We start from the raw sequence: 17,107 nt of genomic DNA, 5'->3' as shown, positions 1-17,107 counted from the left end.
AAAGTCACCATGAAGATTTTCCATCATGACTCAGGTCTGAGCTGTGGCTCCGTTTTCAAGGATTTTTGCTGTTTTTTCAGTTTTTTTCCCCTTTCTTCCTGTGAACTGTTGTGTTGTGTTTGGCAGCGTTTTAAGGATCCCTGCCCTGCCTGAAGATAAATCTTCTCCGTAATCTGACATCGCATGTGCTTGCCTTTGGGTTTTCCAGAGGAATTTCCCTGTATTTCTCTTAACATAACTCACTGTCATCTAGTGAAGCTGTGTGAAAACAGCTGATGAGAAGGTGGAACGATCAATCTTATCGAGCACTTTCAACTCTAGTCACTCTGGCCGATTAATTGGCCAGAATGATTTCATCCTGTCAGGTGCAAAAATAAATAAATAAATGAAATGTGCAAAAACATCCACAGTATTGCCCAAACGTTTATTAGAAAACTGCATTGAGGTGGAATTACAGGATATTTATGAGCTCGTGAAAAAGGCAGCTGCAATCAGAGTGATGCTGCTATAAAAATACACAATGCAAACATCTTATCTGGCACCTTGCTATGGTGCCAGGTGCTCGATTTATTTATTTTTTTCCTCCCCTGACAGGCTTCCTTCTGGACAGCTTCCCATGCCGAAAGCCTGGAAGGAACTCTGTAATCCTTGGCTTCTGAGTAACCTCAAATCTCAGCCTCTGGCTTTCTCTGAATGATAATAATACTGCTGCTGCCTCAAGACGACGTTGGGACAACTCAATCACATTTTCAGTCCTCCACTCACTGCAAGCTGATTTGAAGAAGTGAGCAAAATTGTATTTAGTTTATGCCGATTACTCACAATGAATAAGAGATAATAACATTATACCATGCTGAAGTCTTTAGTTCTGCAGTTACAGTAAATTAGGCCTGCAACTAATCAACTCTATTGATTATTCTGATGAGTAATCAATAAAACAATGGCACATTCTGCAGATTTTTCACTTAACTACTTTAGCCTTTTTAATAAAATATTAGAAAGGCAGTAAGACGCAAATAAATAATTCAATTACTTTTAAAAATAAGAAACAAGCTTTTAATTGCCAATAATGCAACATTATAGCATCCCTTCAGTGTGTGCTTGGTCATTGGTAGCAAAGGATGGAGCTAAAAATACTTCTAACAACACATGAAGAGCTCGGCCTACAATTTAGGGCTAATCTGTTGACTATTTCTTTATGGATCAATATTTGGTTGCAAAAGTTACTAACCAAATGTACAACAGATGAGCATTAAACATGATGTAAAGCATAGAGTGCGGTTATCTGTTTAATTATTAGCGACTTGCTAAGAGCTATATAAAACCATCAGCTGTAAACGGCTTCATTCGGTGCCTAAAAAAGGTCAACAAGCAGCAATGGCTATGAGTCAGTAACATTAAGGAACATGGTATGTGCGCTGCACAATTCAGCATGAACAATTGTTCGTTTAAAGAAAATGTTTGTCTCTAGTTCTTGCCCCCTGCATAATGACCATTTTCTACACAACTCAATTCAGGGTCAGTATAGCAACTAAAACTAATTTGAATTTTCATGTTTTCAGTTTCAACGTGTCAAGACAAAACAAAAATAGAGTCAAACCACACTTAGCTTTTCCTCTGTTCAAAACAGAACTGATGGGTTCTGTTAGAGACAAGAAGTCAGCAAAAAGTCATAGAATGAAATATGTTATTTCTCCTTCATTTCCAAATAAAAGTGTGAAATGGAGCTACAGAACTTTATTTTCTGTTTTTGACTAATTCCTCTCTAGCTTAAGCGCAGTGATTGCTTTAGACGTCCACATATAAAATAAACACCTGATCTTCGACAAGTGTATTAATTCAATACACAAAAATAAAAACAAATAAGCAAATAATTTCACAAAATATGGATTATGGGTGAAAAACAAAATGAATCATTTTCTAAACTATCAATTGGAGCATATAAAGCAGCCTTTCTCAGAAGAAAAAAAAAACAAACGTTAACAGGTTTTCAATAAACTGAATAGAGTTCAAGATGACTTTGCACCCATTATTTCCTTCAATATACGTGTGTATGTTTGAGCCTTGATCCCGCTGTTGACTGACTGGATTTGTTTCTGGATTTATTTTAGTAGGGGAGAAAAAAAACTGCTGGAGTTCAAAGATCAAAAAATAAAACTTGCTGAGCGGAGCTGCATTTCACTTGGGATTTGTTTTGTAGGGAAGGGTTTCAGCGGGGTGAGAGAAAAGGGTCAGAGCGATATAAAGCGAACCCAGTTCCCCGCTCTCTGCCCTCCCCTGCATGTCCCCCCTTATTGTGTCAGGCTTAATAGGGTCACCCAGGACAACTGAATGAAGCCCGCATTAATGAGAGGAATTGGCCTGTAATTTTAACACTCGTTTCCTTTCAGTGCTGTTGAACAACAAACGGCGCCTCTGTTTTGGGCTCTGAACGCAAAACGTGCAAGATTGCTCAGACGAGAGGACAATGAAAGGCAAGAAATGAAGTCAGGAGTAGCGAGTATGCCATGTTCTGTTCAAAGCCTCCCCCTCTTTCCCACTTAACACATTTCATTAAGTTCCAGCAGGAGCAAAAATATCAGGTCCTCTGCTGCTGCTGAAGTCGGTGTTGGCTGGGAGTTCACTGGCTCACCTCTGACCTCCTCAAGCCCAACAGGAATCTGCAGAGGTTAATGACATTTTCACTGACTGACCTTGTCAAAATGCCTTAGTTATCTCTGAAAACGGAGGATCGTTTCTCTGCGATAATTGGGTGAAACACTCAATTAGCGGCATAATATTTAAGGTTTCTATTAGACAAAGATGTGTGAAAGAAATGTCTGAATAGTACAAGGCATGGCTTAGAAAAAACCCAGCAAAAACAAACAAAACTGTTTGCTTGTGTGAACAATTACCAGCACTTGCAATTATCACCTTTCAAAACACACTCAGAATCTGATGCGATTATTGACAGACCCTCTGCTAAAAGAGATCAATTTGTCTCCATTCCTAGTGCTCTGTGTGAAAGCTCTGCTTTTAAAGGCTATATGCAGATTAAAAAAAAAAAAGTGGGAACAATGAGAAAAATGGTGTCAGTATTCATCAGTGGAGATAAAAGATAACTGGGTGCTGCCACGAGCAATAACCGTAACCTTGACAAATGAAGCGTTTCAGCACCCAAGTGTCGAGCATGTTTTCATTTTACTGTGTTATTCTGCTCTCGCGGTGCATAAAGGGAAGTAGAGCTTGTCCGGTTATGTGAGTGTCAAAATACTAAGTCCTCAGGATGACCTTTAGCTTAAATGCTGGGCACACAGCGATTTAGGACGAGCCGTATGAGTCACTTTCAGCACTGTGGAGGTAATACAATGGAAGGTAGTCCTGGCAGTAGTCTGTAAAAACCCCCCAAGGGGCTTCAGCGCTCCAGTTTGAACACTCCTGGGTTAGGAGCTTGTGTGGTCCTATATTCTGATCCTCCCTGACCCACTAAAGTCTGGATTGCTGATTCTCATAAAAAATAAGAAGACAAAGATGGTAAGAAAAAAATCTTACCATCTTTACAGTGCAAGTTTACAGCAAAAATTAAGTAACTACGCCAACTTTAGTTGTTGTAAAAATTGGACCTGCGTCGCATAAGCTGCTGCTCCTCCCGAACCTTCAGGAAGTCATCAAAAACATCTCTTGCAGGTGGCGCTAGGTCAACAGTTTTTCACAGTTCAATGGTTGCCTTGGAGATTAAAGGATTTCTCAAACTTGCATGAAAGAATCCAGGTATCTCTCCAAGAATGTGTTTGAAGAGGAAACAAACATTATAACTTGATATAAAACTCAAAAGTCGATTTTACATTGTAGTACCCCCACTAAAATTGGCAGCAGGAAATTTGCAGCGCATGTAATTGCTACAAAACTTTATGGAGCTGGCACGATACATATGTCACACCAAAACGTTGTAATGTCAGATCTAATTGTTTAAAACTTTAACAGAGCAAAGCAGAGGCAGGTCTCTGTACGAAGTAAGGCCTAGATCAGGTCATCTCACTATAATGAAATATGTCAGTTTGATGATGGCCCTCACAAAAATAAAATATTTGTTACTGTTTTCTCACTGCATAGTATTTTTATTACTTTGTATTTTTGTGTTTTTATGACATAAAGCACTTTGAACTGTCTTGTTGCTGAAATGTGCTATGCAAATAAACTTCATTGCTTCTTGACATAAAAACTTATATATGAAAACAAATACAGTACTTACATTGTCTGCAGAGTCAAATGTTAATTTGTAAGATGGAAAATTGTTGTTGCTGGTACTGCACAGACAATTTCTTATGTACTGTATTTGTTTTCATACATAAGGTTTTATCTCTTATACCAATTACAACATAAATGTTCAGAAAACAGCAAAGGCTTCACTGAAACTTCAGCTTTTAAAACCTTCTGCATATTCTCAACAGAATTTAAGAAAACTTTTTATGATGTACCAGACCATGATGTTACATTTCCAATATTTCCATGAAAATATTTAAACCACAAGGGGCAAAAAAAGGTTCATATATGTAAAATATAAAGTGTGAACCACACATATATCACAAATATAAAGCGTGAACCACATTTTTGGACAGATTTATAATTTGTTGCATTTGTTAAAGGCTGAAAATCTTGATGCACGTTTCACCTACAACATGAACTAATTAATTTCTGATCATAAGGATGCACAAACTGTAAGAAATGTAAAAAAAAAAGAACAGATGAATCCAAACATCTTTCCTTGCAGTAACATAAAGTACATATATAGACTTTAGCACTGGAGGTGAAAGATGGTACAGATGACTGCTGAATGTGAGATGGGTCTGGTTGATGATTTTATTTGGATTATAAAGCCGCAGTTGAAAAGTTCAGGCTGCCTTCTGGTTTATAAAAGGAGAAAGTCTGAGGTAACTCTCCCTGACAGGAATAACAGCCTGTGAGAAGGTCAATTCTCTTATACCACTGAGAGGAACGGAGCGCGGTATTAGTATGCTTTCCACATGGTCCAACATTATCAGCTGCATGCAGCAGTCTCTACCTCCACATAAAGAAAAACAGCAGCCTCCCATGCCGGAAATGACCAAAATATAAAATCCTTGACATTTTTTCCACATTTTTACATGCAAATAGTCCTCTAAGTAATCAGCACTGCAGCAGGGAGCAGTATCCTCAAATGTCATCCGGGTGAATCTACAATCTCTTGTTAAAACAACCCCTCTGGTGTTTTTCCTTAGAGGAGATGGTGCTGAGATTAAGAGACGGATCTGCCAAAGGCACATTACTCAAGCTCTCCTTGACGTGTATAAGGAAAACATATCTTGTGACAACCGCTGGCAAAGCCCTCCAACTCCTCCAGGCGTATGATTTATACTTTGAGACTGTTTAAGTGTTTGGAAAAAGGCTGTTGTCGGCCAGTAAGAACGGGAACAAATGTCTCTTTTTTCATGAGATTTGAGTTAATTCGGGAACCATCTTGCCAACTTCACCCAGAGACTAAATGTGTGACTAACAAATCAGGCTCTCCCCCTCAGGAACAATAATCCGTGACTATCTGAAGTTTCCTATTGTGTCATTTTAACCACATGCATTTAGAAAAGCGACATTCTCGCTTGGAATTTGTCCACTTCCACTCTTGCACAGTAAGCACTGGTGAGGGTGAAAGTTGGCTAAGAGAGCACCCAAAGAACAGGCAAATGAAAATCATCTGGGCGGACTGAGGAAATAAATCGTTTTTGCTTTAATCCTTAGGCTCTGAACCCGACTGTTAATAAAATGAGTATTTTGTGATTGGCTTTACAATCCATTTGGTTGCTGCTCATTGATCTGATTGACAGATACAGGTGTCCACACAACGCTTCCTTTATTTTCAAGTACGTCCCATAGAGAGGCCATGGCTTGACTGAAAAACGATGTAATGAGTCGCCGGTAAAAGACAGCTGGCAGGTGAGCAATACATGCAGACATCCGTTTTTCATACAGGACTGGTGTACTTCATATTTAGAAACCAAATAAAGGGAGAAATTAAACAAACTGCTCCATTATTACAAGTGAGATGATATATCTGGTCAATGAGACAAAACTACACACATCTGGACAAGATGGGATTTTAATATTTAGGGACCTATGGAGATGATGTCCAGACTTAATCTACTTCTGACGAATTTTTGTGGAATTAAGTTGATAACAAATAGGCCCAGTTTATACATGAACTCTGGTTTTCTGTGCTAGAATACCCAGTTTATGCTAGCTTTAAGAATACCCAGTCTGTGCTAGCTTTAAGAATACCCAGTCTGTGCTAGCTTTAAGAATACCCAGTCTGTGCTAGCTGTAAGAATACCCAGTCTGTGCTAGCTGTAAGAATACCCAGTCTGTGCTAGCTGTAAGAGTACCCAGTCTGTGCTAGATTTAGGAGAGTCTTTAGCCTAACACTGCTTTAGTCATGCTCCGGATGATAAACATTCGGGCTTTGAGGTTGTTAATGTTGTAATACATAGATAACAGAATTCTTATTGAAATCCATAAAAAGTTAAGATGCTATTTTTTTTCCAACCAGGATTAAAGAAAAAAGAAAAAAGTGGGTTAAGGTAGCTGTGGTTGAAGAATATATTTCAAGCTTTGAACTAGAAGTGCACAACTGCAGCCCTGATTTAAGTCCATGAAACAATTCTTCAGTTCAGCACCAATAGGAAGCTCTAAAGCAGATATATAATTTAGTTAGCATGGTTAGCAGTTAGATGGTTAGCTAGTGGTTCTCAGTGTCAAATAAACCTCTGCATACACTCTGATAAGCAATTTTCCATAATTGACCACAAAACAACCGCGTATCTACTTCCTTTCCAACATCAGAATAAGAGTCTTAGTGCTTTACACTGTCATGTAAAGCACTCTTCTTCTTCATATCTAGGGCCTGTTATGATAGCTTGAACCAACACAGCAACTTGACAGTGCTACATGAGATTAACTTCACTTCCATCTGTTATACATTCACATTTCTTCCATTCAGAAGCCTAACCATTATTAACTGCCATGACAAAGCCAAAGTTGGAGATGCTGCAGTGATGGCGGCTGTATAAATAATCCATGAGACAAACACTTATAACAAACAGCTTATATTATTCATCTATTAGGGAGCATAAGAAGCTGTGGGACCTGCTTTGGGAATAGCCTGCTGTGAACTGAAGGATCGGTGTATGTCTCTGTGTGTGTGTGTGTGTGTGTTGTGTGTGTCTAAACGCCACACTGCCACTGGCATGGAGCTGCAGTGTTTGGCTAAAGGGGCCCCCTCTGTGTTCCCTCTGCCCTGGAGCAGGAGCCAAGGCGTTCTGGGCTCCGTTTCAAGACCAATAAACTTCCCCTGCATCTCAGAGATGGCATTTGGAGGTATCAGCATGCTAAGCCTGGGAGGGGCCGCCCCCGTCGCCCCGCCGACACGACCCTAGGAGCTGCCACTGCCTCGTCTGCTCTGAGGGAATTTGTTTCAGTGCTAGGCCTTAAAATACCATCGCTGTGACCCCCCTCCTCCCCACCTCACCCAGCTAACCTCCTCCTGATGTCTATGCTTCAGTTAACTCCAGACTGACAGGATGACAGACACTTTCTCCTACGTTAGACATTTTTTTGTTCTTCTACAAAAGACAGCTTTAATTTATATATTTTTTAAAAAAGGTATGTGGGTTTTATTTTAGAGCAACCCATGATGCATTTTAGCTTCCATTAAGTCATTATCCAGATTTGGACGCATTTGTGCTCAAAGCCTGCAATTACATGAGACAGAAATAAAAAAAAGAAAAAATCCATTCATCCTCATCAAGCAAGAATGTTGTCAGGTCTAACCAGAGGTCCAGTTTCTTTGATCGCTTTTTATGATGTGTTGCTTGCTTCCTCCTCGTCTGCTTCCTTCTCTGGCATTCAGAGTGAGACGGGTGAGGCGCAGACAATTACTGGGAGCTTGTTGTTCATTTACTCCCACTAGGCCAAAAGGCGGAGGTGATAAAGCAGCTGTTGTTTGGCATGCTAAATTATATCCGCACGTACATTTAGATAGGGGGTTAAAATGCCTGAAATCTGCACATATAAAAGAATCTGGTGAACTTTTTTTTAATTTTTATTATTCACTTCTAATCAGAATGACTGCTTTGTTTTTCTTCCTGGTTCTTTTGAGTCTTGTTTTTGTGACAGAGTTGGTTCTTATTTGTTGAAGTAACAGCAGCTGCATGGGGGTGTGACGCAAATGGCAACCAGGTCGATTTCATTCCAAGGCCAGTCAGCGGATTTTTAGGAGCTTGTGCCATAAAAAAATGATGCAGAGGGAATACAGCACATATCTTTTTGTTTAATGTGGTGTGAAAAAAAAGCAGCGCAATGTAAGTCATTGAGAATGAGTTTACTGACTATACCAAAACTGAAAAATCTGAAGAATGCAGACTTTAAGAATAAAACGACAAACTGGTGTTTCCTTTTTAGACACGACATCAGGCTCTCTTCCAAATAGAAGCTCATTTATCTGCAGCCAACAAGCATTGAATTCAAAGAAGCTGTTTTTAAGCTAAACATTTGGCTTTATTGTTCAGTAAAACAAAGATTTTTCTTGTTGAATTTGAGTTAATATACAAAGCTGATAAGTCATTAAATGGTAAAATTGAGAGTGGGGCTGTGGATAATTTTATTGACTGCTGAATTGTTTCTACTTTGATGGAAAACCATCAAGTAGAATCAAACAAAAGCCTTGGTCAGAGGAAAACACAATAGAGGCGTTAAAGATGTGTGTTTTGATTTGTATCTCAACTCTACTCGACATATAACAGGTTCTTATGTGTTCTCTTCTTTGCATCTCTTACAAAAGTCAGTTTAAACAAACTTAGAATGAAAAGTAAACAAACTTCCAAAATGTAAAGACATGAAAAATGTATACAAAAGAAAAATACTGTTTTATTTCTGCTTGCTGAATCATTTATGTCCTTATACAGAGTGGGCTTTCAAGAGTAAAATCTTAGCTGTACGGCCACATTTTTATTCTAATGATGCCATTCTATCGTGTAAACTATATTTGAATTTAATGAAAATATTTAATAAATATCATAAAGGGAATGCGAGAGTTTGCTTACAGAAGTTTTTCTGTGAATATCAAGGTAAAAAAAACAACTATTAAGCAAAAACATGACTATATTTATGATGTGAAGCTGCTGAATTGCTACCTAATTGTTGCAGTTAAATGTATACATATATTTTGTATATTTGATGAGTTTATGTAAATTATCTCAAAGTAGCAGATGGTGCTACTATTGGAAACTGTATCTTGTATTTATTGAAACAGGTAAAACATGCACCATCTGGTGATTTTTTGTTCTTGATTTGAAGGTTTTATAGATTTTAAGTTTTTTGTTTTTTCATGTTAAGATCTATCAGGGTTATTTAGTTTCATTAGAAGTGATAATCTGTAATATTTCATGAGAGTCGCAGGTCCAAACAGGGTTCAGAATCGCAATTAATGGAAATATAACTTCAAATAAAATCTTCAGAAAATTATGTGTAATTTAACAGAACTGCAAGTGAGATTTCTGACTTTGTAGGAGTTTTTGTCTTCATAATTTATTAAAAGCAGTAAACTACCGACACATACTGGGGTTAAACACAGCATGCTACCACCAGCAACACTATGTCAGTACATAAGTATGGTATGTTGCTACCAGTCAGTAATAAAAGCTTCCAATAACCTGTAATTGTAACATTAAAAAGAAACAAACATTTGTTTATTCCACTAGCAACAGTGGCTGGTGAGAGAAATGCTTAACTTCCACCCTTTGACAATCAATGGCATAAATTACAGTATACCAAATGAGTAGTACAGTATGAAAACATGCATGTATATGCAATTTGTTCCTGTCAGCTAACATGGACCATATTTCTTCTCCATGTCCATAAATCCCCAGTAATAAATTGAGTGCTTCTGATATTTGAAACCGTGTTTTTCGACGGCGATCGCTCTGCCCTTTCAAACCGCAGCTCTTGTTAGGGGGGAGGGAAGGAGGGAGCCGGCTACCTTAAACGAACATTAAAAAGAAGAAAAAAATCGTACAATTTAAAAAAAAACAAAAAAAACCCCAAGTCATATCACATGTGGCTTCTTCCTATCAAGCAACTCTCACGGCAAATTTCAAAGTAAGTCTAAAAACCCTGACAGAAATAAATTACGTCTGCTCGACAAGTCTTTTTCCTCCCAGATAAAAAGAAGAAGACGGAGGGAAAAAAAGGCATCTTCAAAGCGAGTGCACTTGTAATCTTATTCGAGTGGTCTCCAAAGCTCTGACAGCCATAACAACCTGTGTGCTAAACCTGCAGAGTGACCACCCCCACCTCCCTATCACCACCTCCCAACCAACCCCCCCTCCCTATCTCTCTTCACCTCACCACTTTAAAAACCACTCTAAAGAACCCACTGTCCTCCTCCCCACTGGGCCAGACAGGACAGAATCAGAGGAAAACACAGCTCCACCAGACCAAACCACCACCTCTTTCAGCCAAAATACCAGCTTGAGAGAAAGAGAGAGGGAGAGTGCAGGCGAAGGACAGGGGGAATGTGAATGGGGGGAGAAGGGGCAGGGCAAAAGGAGGGGGCTCAATCACTCTGTGGGAGGTGGAGAATGAGGGAGAACAGCATAGTACTGGTTTTGGCTCAGAGCCATGTTTGTGTCACTAACAGAAGTGGCCTTGTCTTCCCCCCTCTCACGCCCCCCACGCCATGCACTCACTCTCTCCCAGTTTGCCTGGATACAGAGTCAAGGGGTGACCGGCTGGATGCTCTGTAACAGAAGAGAGGGAATCAAACACGGCTCAGAGCTGGAGCAAAAATCACAAAAAAAAGGATAGGGGGGGGGGGGGAAAGCCACTCAATGGCAGGGTCTGTTTTGGGAATGTTGATGAGGCAGAGAGTATTTTTTTTGTACCTCTCCCCCTCCACTTCTCCTGTTTGGTTCCTCAAAGTGAACCAACAGGCAGCACTGTGGATGTGTGGGCGATTTGTACTCAGCATGCCCGCAGAGCGGCTGAGCGCGAGCCGCTTTGAAGATTCACTGTTTGCATTATTTCACATTCACAACAGAGACAGGGGGGGAAAAAAGAAGCAAAGTTTCTCAGATCCAAAAGGAACCCTGATAATGATACTGATACATCTTAAAATTAAATAAGCTCAATGTGGTTTCAATGAAAGGCTAGGGGGAAAAAAAAACAGTGCCTAAGATTTCGCTCGGATTGCACCGCAGGGGATGAGCCAACTCTATTCCCAACTGGCATGCTTGCAAAAAGAAAAAAAAGAAAAAAACAACACAGCTTTTGTTGTGGAGGCATGATGTTTTTGAGGAGATATCTCTGTGCAACAAACTCCCGTCTGCACACTCCCAGGCAGAGAAGAAAAAAAGAAAAAACAAATCAAGGCCACCTAAGAACTGGCTGCCAACCACTATGCTGCCTGGAAGTATAATGCAGTATGCGCTGTTAAAGCACAAATTGGTGCCACCAGTATTTCCTCAGGCAATGTTGGGTTTACTGAATTATATTTCAGGAGGCATAAACATATGAAGAGCAATGACAAAACCGAAAAATTCTTTGAAGTCTTCGCCACACAGTCGCTATGTACACCTTCAAAGAAGCTTACATACATTCATCAATGGCATAGATGAGGGGAGCAGCCAGTGCAGTTTTAGGGCAATTACTGATTTTTAAAAACCCCAGCTTGCCAATTCAGGTTTTGGTCAATGCAGATATTTTTTTTAAATATCTGAAAAGTTGACAATAGTGGAGTGACTATTGACACCAGGGCTCATCACATGCAGATGAGCCCTGGTGTCTGGTCCTCATCTGCACACAGTTGCGTTTTATTACAAACATATGTAACACTTTGACCATATTCTGCTACTGTTGAAAACACAATTTTGCAATCGTGGTTTTTCCATTAAGTAAAAAAGGCAATTAAAATCACACATAAATATGTTTGTTCACATGATGTCAGCTAAAAACGTAACGTGCCATCATCCTCCTGCCACTTTCTGTCATCGCCTTCACGTATTCTGGCCGTTGATCACGTGACTCGTGTGATGCAAAAAAAAATTCTGTTTCCATGGTAGTTTTGCAAAATACACAAACTTTGATACAGTTGGAAAAAAACCACCTCGTCCACATTCGAATTGCTGTAAACTGGAACCTGCTACAACACGGTTGTCATTGTTCACAGTGAAGCCAGTTTAACGTCAACATGGGCTGAAAAGCTGTTGGCCAAGATAGACGTCTCTGATGTAAAAATCCAAACTTTCAAGCTTCAATGAAATTTTCAGCTGCCCTAACGTACAGGCCAAATCCCTAGCCAAAGGAGACAGATTAAGGCTTATAGCCACAGGGACACAATGCGTATTTGGATAAGTCAAGGTGATGCTTTCGCACCTTACATGGTCAATAGCACAAAACTGTTCAAGATTGCCTATAGATTCTTCCAACTTCACCTCAGAACAACAATTAAATGGCTGAACCCTGGATATAGCTGGGCGCTAAAGCAGGACAATGTTTTCAAACAGATTTCTAAACTGTTCTTGAAATGAATACAGAAAAATGAATCTATCAAAATTTCTCATCTCAACCCAGCTGAAAATGTACAGACTATACCCAAAAGGCAGGTCAATGCCAGAAAACAAACCAATGCATAATTGAGCTCTACTGTGAAATCCAGTCGGATTTATTGCAGAAGAGTGTTGATGACAAGCATAATCAAGGTGCAACTTGTTGAGGAATATTTAACATTTCACCACATAACTCTGAGTCGTGATTGTGTTTGAATAGCTTTGACTGTGTGGATTAAAGAAAATCTACAAAAAATTCCAACCATTGCTTAAGCAAAAAAAGCTAAACAAGCTGACAGGAACTGTACAAGACAAGACGCATCAATCCCATATGTTTTACAATATTTCCTCTTGTGCAAAAACAATGCAGAACCTCAGTGTTTCACGACAAGTGAATTTTCAGAGAATTATGTTTAATCTCTTCTCTTACCGTCTTCGGTTTCTTGCCACACGATGCCTTCAAGGTTGACACTGGTTCCGGGCTCGCAGGGCCCCAAGCACTCGGGTTCTGTGGCCAGGGCCACGTCGGACGTGTTCACCGCCACCGAGCGTGTGCGCACCATTATCTGCTCGCACGGCGAGGCGATTTCGCTGTTGCCGACCGTGGCCAGCAGGTGGAGAGGGGGAGGAGCTGGCGTGGAGACGGGAGATTCAATCTGCGAAGAAGGACAAAGAAGTTTGAGAGACAAAAAAAAAAAGAAAAAAGAAACCCATGAAACTCTTCAGAAAATCTTTCTAATCACACACACAGAGCTAATGTTGTTCAGCATATTACTGTAAAATATTGTTTCAACTAAGGATACAATCAAACATTTCGATGTTCACCCCTCACATTGTATGTTTTTGTATTTCCCATTAGCTAATTCCAGGATGACAACCACTGTTTCTGAGGCTTTTAAATCAATTATTTCATGACTTGAATTAACTTTGTCGCATTATATGTTTTTGACGAACCTAGTCAGACAAATTTAAAGAAATAATACGTAGCAAAATTAGATAGCAAAACTGAAGCCAAGGACTTTACTGTTTGAATGTCTCACACCAGTCGTCAACTAGAAGAGTAGCTGAAGACGACAGACAGAGAAACCTCTTAATGGTTAGCATTAGCTTCTACCAATTTTTCATGTGGTTAGCGGTTAAGCGTTAGCTCCTGCTAATTTCTAAAAATTATTAGCGATTTAGCATTGGCTTCTGTTAATTTTCTATGTGTCTAGTGGCTTAGCATTAGCTTAGATAATTAGCAGTTAGGCTTTGGAATAGCTCAGATTCTTGCTTTGCGAAATACTGGTCACTAAATCTAACTTTTTGGTTAGCTGTGCTCACTGCTGACAGTAACAGCTGCCAACATTAGAGCAAACATGTCATCTGCTACAACCATGGCAGACATTTTGAAAAATGTCCACCATCTAACGGGCGATTTTGCTGCAAAATCGTACCATATGTAACATGGTGGCCATCTTGGATAATTGCTGCCATCCTGAATTATTCAGAGGCTAACTTTTTTTAAAAAAACTAGCACCTAGAGGGGACATTTGTACCAAGTTAGGTTTTTGTATCCGTATATGAACGGTTTTGCTCATATATGATTATCTACTGCACTAATGCTATGATTCAGCCAACATGGAAAGGGAAGTGGATATTGAGAGATTCTGGTGTTGCAGAGGCCCTTGAAAGAGATCCTCAATAGAGCGAAGGGCGATGCAGCTGTAAAATGGTGCAATGAACTACTGTGTCTTTCCTCAACCTTTCTGCTCAACCCCAGAGATGATTAGCAGTCAGAGTATAAAGAGGAGGAATGTGAACTGCCTTAACTGCCTCTGTGGAAGGACAGAATTAGAAATGCAGGGTCGAGCAAACAAACCCCCTCGCCACAACCAGCTCTTCCAGCTTTCCTCCCTCGCACACAGCAGAGCAATCCCTGATACCCAAATAATCTCGCAGACTGATCGCTCATTAATTCTCTCAATTAAAAAAAAGCTAGTTGCGGTAAGGGAGTAGGCCGCTGAGGGTCAGTAATTGATTTCACCTGTTCTGACACGCCGTGACAGCGATGAAACGACAGCAGGTCCGTGTGGGAGAGGAAAACGAAAAGGACAGCCAGGCGCGGACTCAATGAGAGCGACCAAAACTGGAGGCAGGAAAATGTGGGTGGACAAAAACAAAACAAAAAAAAAAGTAAAAAGAGAGACATGCTGAGGAAAACTGTCGGTGATTTCAGGGCCCGTTGCGGCACCATTCTTAGTGCTCTTTATTCAAGGCAGTCGACATTAAAGCGCTCCAAATAATTAGCAGTGAACTGCAGGAGGAATGCCAGGCTGCAGCCAGCGACGCGCATTTATTAATTGGGCATAAACCACTCAGTGCTCTGGAATATGCTGCCAATGCTGAATCCAATTACACTTAGATGACAAAACAACAACTGACACAGTAGATTATCAGCCTGCAGAGCCTTTAAATAATTGTTTTCAGGGTACGTAGCTATCCAAAAACTACCAAACAGTCGCTCCTGACTACGAAGTTTATTGCATTTAGATGAGACAGTAAGTCCAACACTTTGATACAGAATCAAACGGATGAGCTGCTGTTTTTAATCGTCTTCATTCAGTGGGCTTTGCTTCAGGTTTACCAGACGAACAAGCACAAACTCGACATCGGCGGTTCTCAGATGTTTGATCAAATGTCGACCAAACTGTTCCCGTGACGAATCTCGTCTGATTGGTGAGAAAAAAAACTAATTATGATGCTGAGTTTCTGTTTCATCCAGTGTGATTCTAATCTTTTGCTACTGTCAAAAGATGAAGTAAGATTAAAGCTTCCCCCCTCCAATTTAAGACATAGTTATAGATTATACACCGAGATATTCTGTGTAGGTTGCATCAGTCACAGGATAAGAAATCTAAATCCACGATGACCAGGGTACTTTGAAAACCAAACATTAATCCGTGATGAAATTTCACATTAGCTCTTGTAAGCCTTTTTGCTTCATGGCTTTCTGACATGTCAGGGTGGATGGCCCATTTTCACTGGTGCCTAGAGGAAGAACTAATTAATGTGTTCATGGCAGAGTCAAAGCTGACGAAGTCGCTTATTCTGAGTGGACGAGACGGGATGGGTAGTTCACATTGAACTGTCACCGTCCAACGGTTCTGGATTTTATGGAGCCACAGAGGGCTCAAACCAAAAATGACAGCAGAAAATCAAAGATAAAAATAGAGTAAGCTGCTTTCAAATGGACTCATCGATTATTTGTTAATGGAGTCCTACTGGTTATTTTGTCTGTTCTTTGTTTTGTAATGCAGCTTTAGTCATTACATACCAGATCCAAGGTATGACCATTCATAGCGCTAACAACCAACAATTGTAAGTACATCGTTTCTCCGGACGGGCAACCGGACTTTACTTGATTCTGAGCACCAGAAACACTAACAGGAAAGATTGATTAGATAGGTTTAAAACTGATACATTGAACTGTGAGAGGGAGTGTGCACAAATTGCGCTGTCCCTGCTCTTTCCTGAGATAGTATTATTTCCATATTATTGAACCTTTGTAACTTTTACAATTTTTTTAACCACAAAAACATGTTGCTTTTGCAGTCCACCAGGCCAGTAACTGGCGGACTCGCCCTGCCACTGCACATGTCAGGCTTTTCTAGGAGAAAGTTTTGCTAATTCAATTCACATTACATATTACCGATTTTGTGATTTCACTTAATAACAGCTACCAGTAGGATGTCGCTTATAGGTAATTCTGTTCCAAACAGACTCAGACGCCTAAATAAATGAGAACAAGGTTTAATAGAAAGTACAGGAGACCCTTGGTATTCATGGATGTTGGGAACCAAAACTGTCCACAAATAGCTGAAATTCAATTACAACTCTTTTTTAAACATTAAAAAAACACCAAATATATCTTAACATGCATTAATACCGCAGAAGTTAACATCTCTAATCTTCTTTATTAACAATCTTAGTGGTGCAGCCAATTGGTGCCAAGGAAAATGATTGGTGCTCTTGGATTCACTGGTTTGGACACAACCAGTCGCATGTCCCGCAGCATTGCACTGAGGTATTTTCCCTTTTCAAGCTGCCTTTTCTCTTTTGAAAAGTTGTACATTCTACTTTAAACAAATTATAATTCAGATCCAAGCATTTTTATGATCAAATAATTAACTGTAATGAAAAATAAACAAATACAGCACGGCTTACACAGATGTAGGTGACATTAACCTGGAGGGTTAGCTGGGTTAATTACATTGTAATTGCTTTAGGCATACTTTACCTCTTTATGGAAAGCTGTGATCAACAGTTCCCACTTTAAATATTTTTTATGTGGTTTTCTTGACGTAAAGTTTTCTGGTGGTGACGATGTATTTAAGCACTACTCATAAACCACATAAATCATAGTAAACAGTCTATTAAAAATGTCTGCCCCATTGTCACCAGAAAACGCCATGAAAGGCTTTCACTAAAGTTTCATAAATGCAATCATATGATTTCAA

General features: G+C 39.7%; 1 protein-coding gene across 1 annotated transcript in view; it reads right to left on the bottom strand.

The window, feature by feature from the left end:
• The window catches only part of LOC129369470 (zinc finger protein 609-like), an 89,988-nt gene that overhangs the window by 15,192 nt on the left and 57,689 nt on the right, over window positions 1-17,107 (bottom strand). The window contains exon 3 of the mRNA XM_055044892.1: window positions 13,039-13,264. Within this exon, the coding sequence (XP_054900867.1) occupies window positions 13,039-13,264 (226 nt within the window). The remainder of the gene's footprint in view (window positions 1-13,038; window positions 13,265-17,107) is intronic.

The sequence above is a fragment of the Poeciliopsis prolifica genome, unplaced genomic scaffold, assembly GCF_027474105.1.
Source record: "Poeciliopsis prolifica strain line A6 unplaced genomic scaffold, Auburn_PproV2 SCAFFOLD021, whole genome shotgun sequence".
Taxonomy (NCBI): domain Eukaryota; kingdom Metazoa; phylum Chordata; class Actinopteri; order Cyprinodontiformes; family Poeciliidae; genus Poeciliopsis; species Poeciliopsis prolifica.
This window is presented reverse-complemented; position numbering and strand designations above follow the sequence as displayed.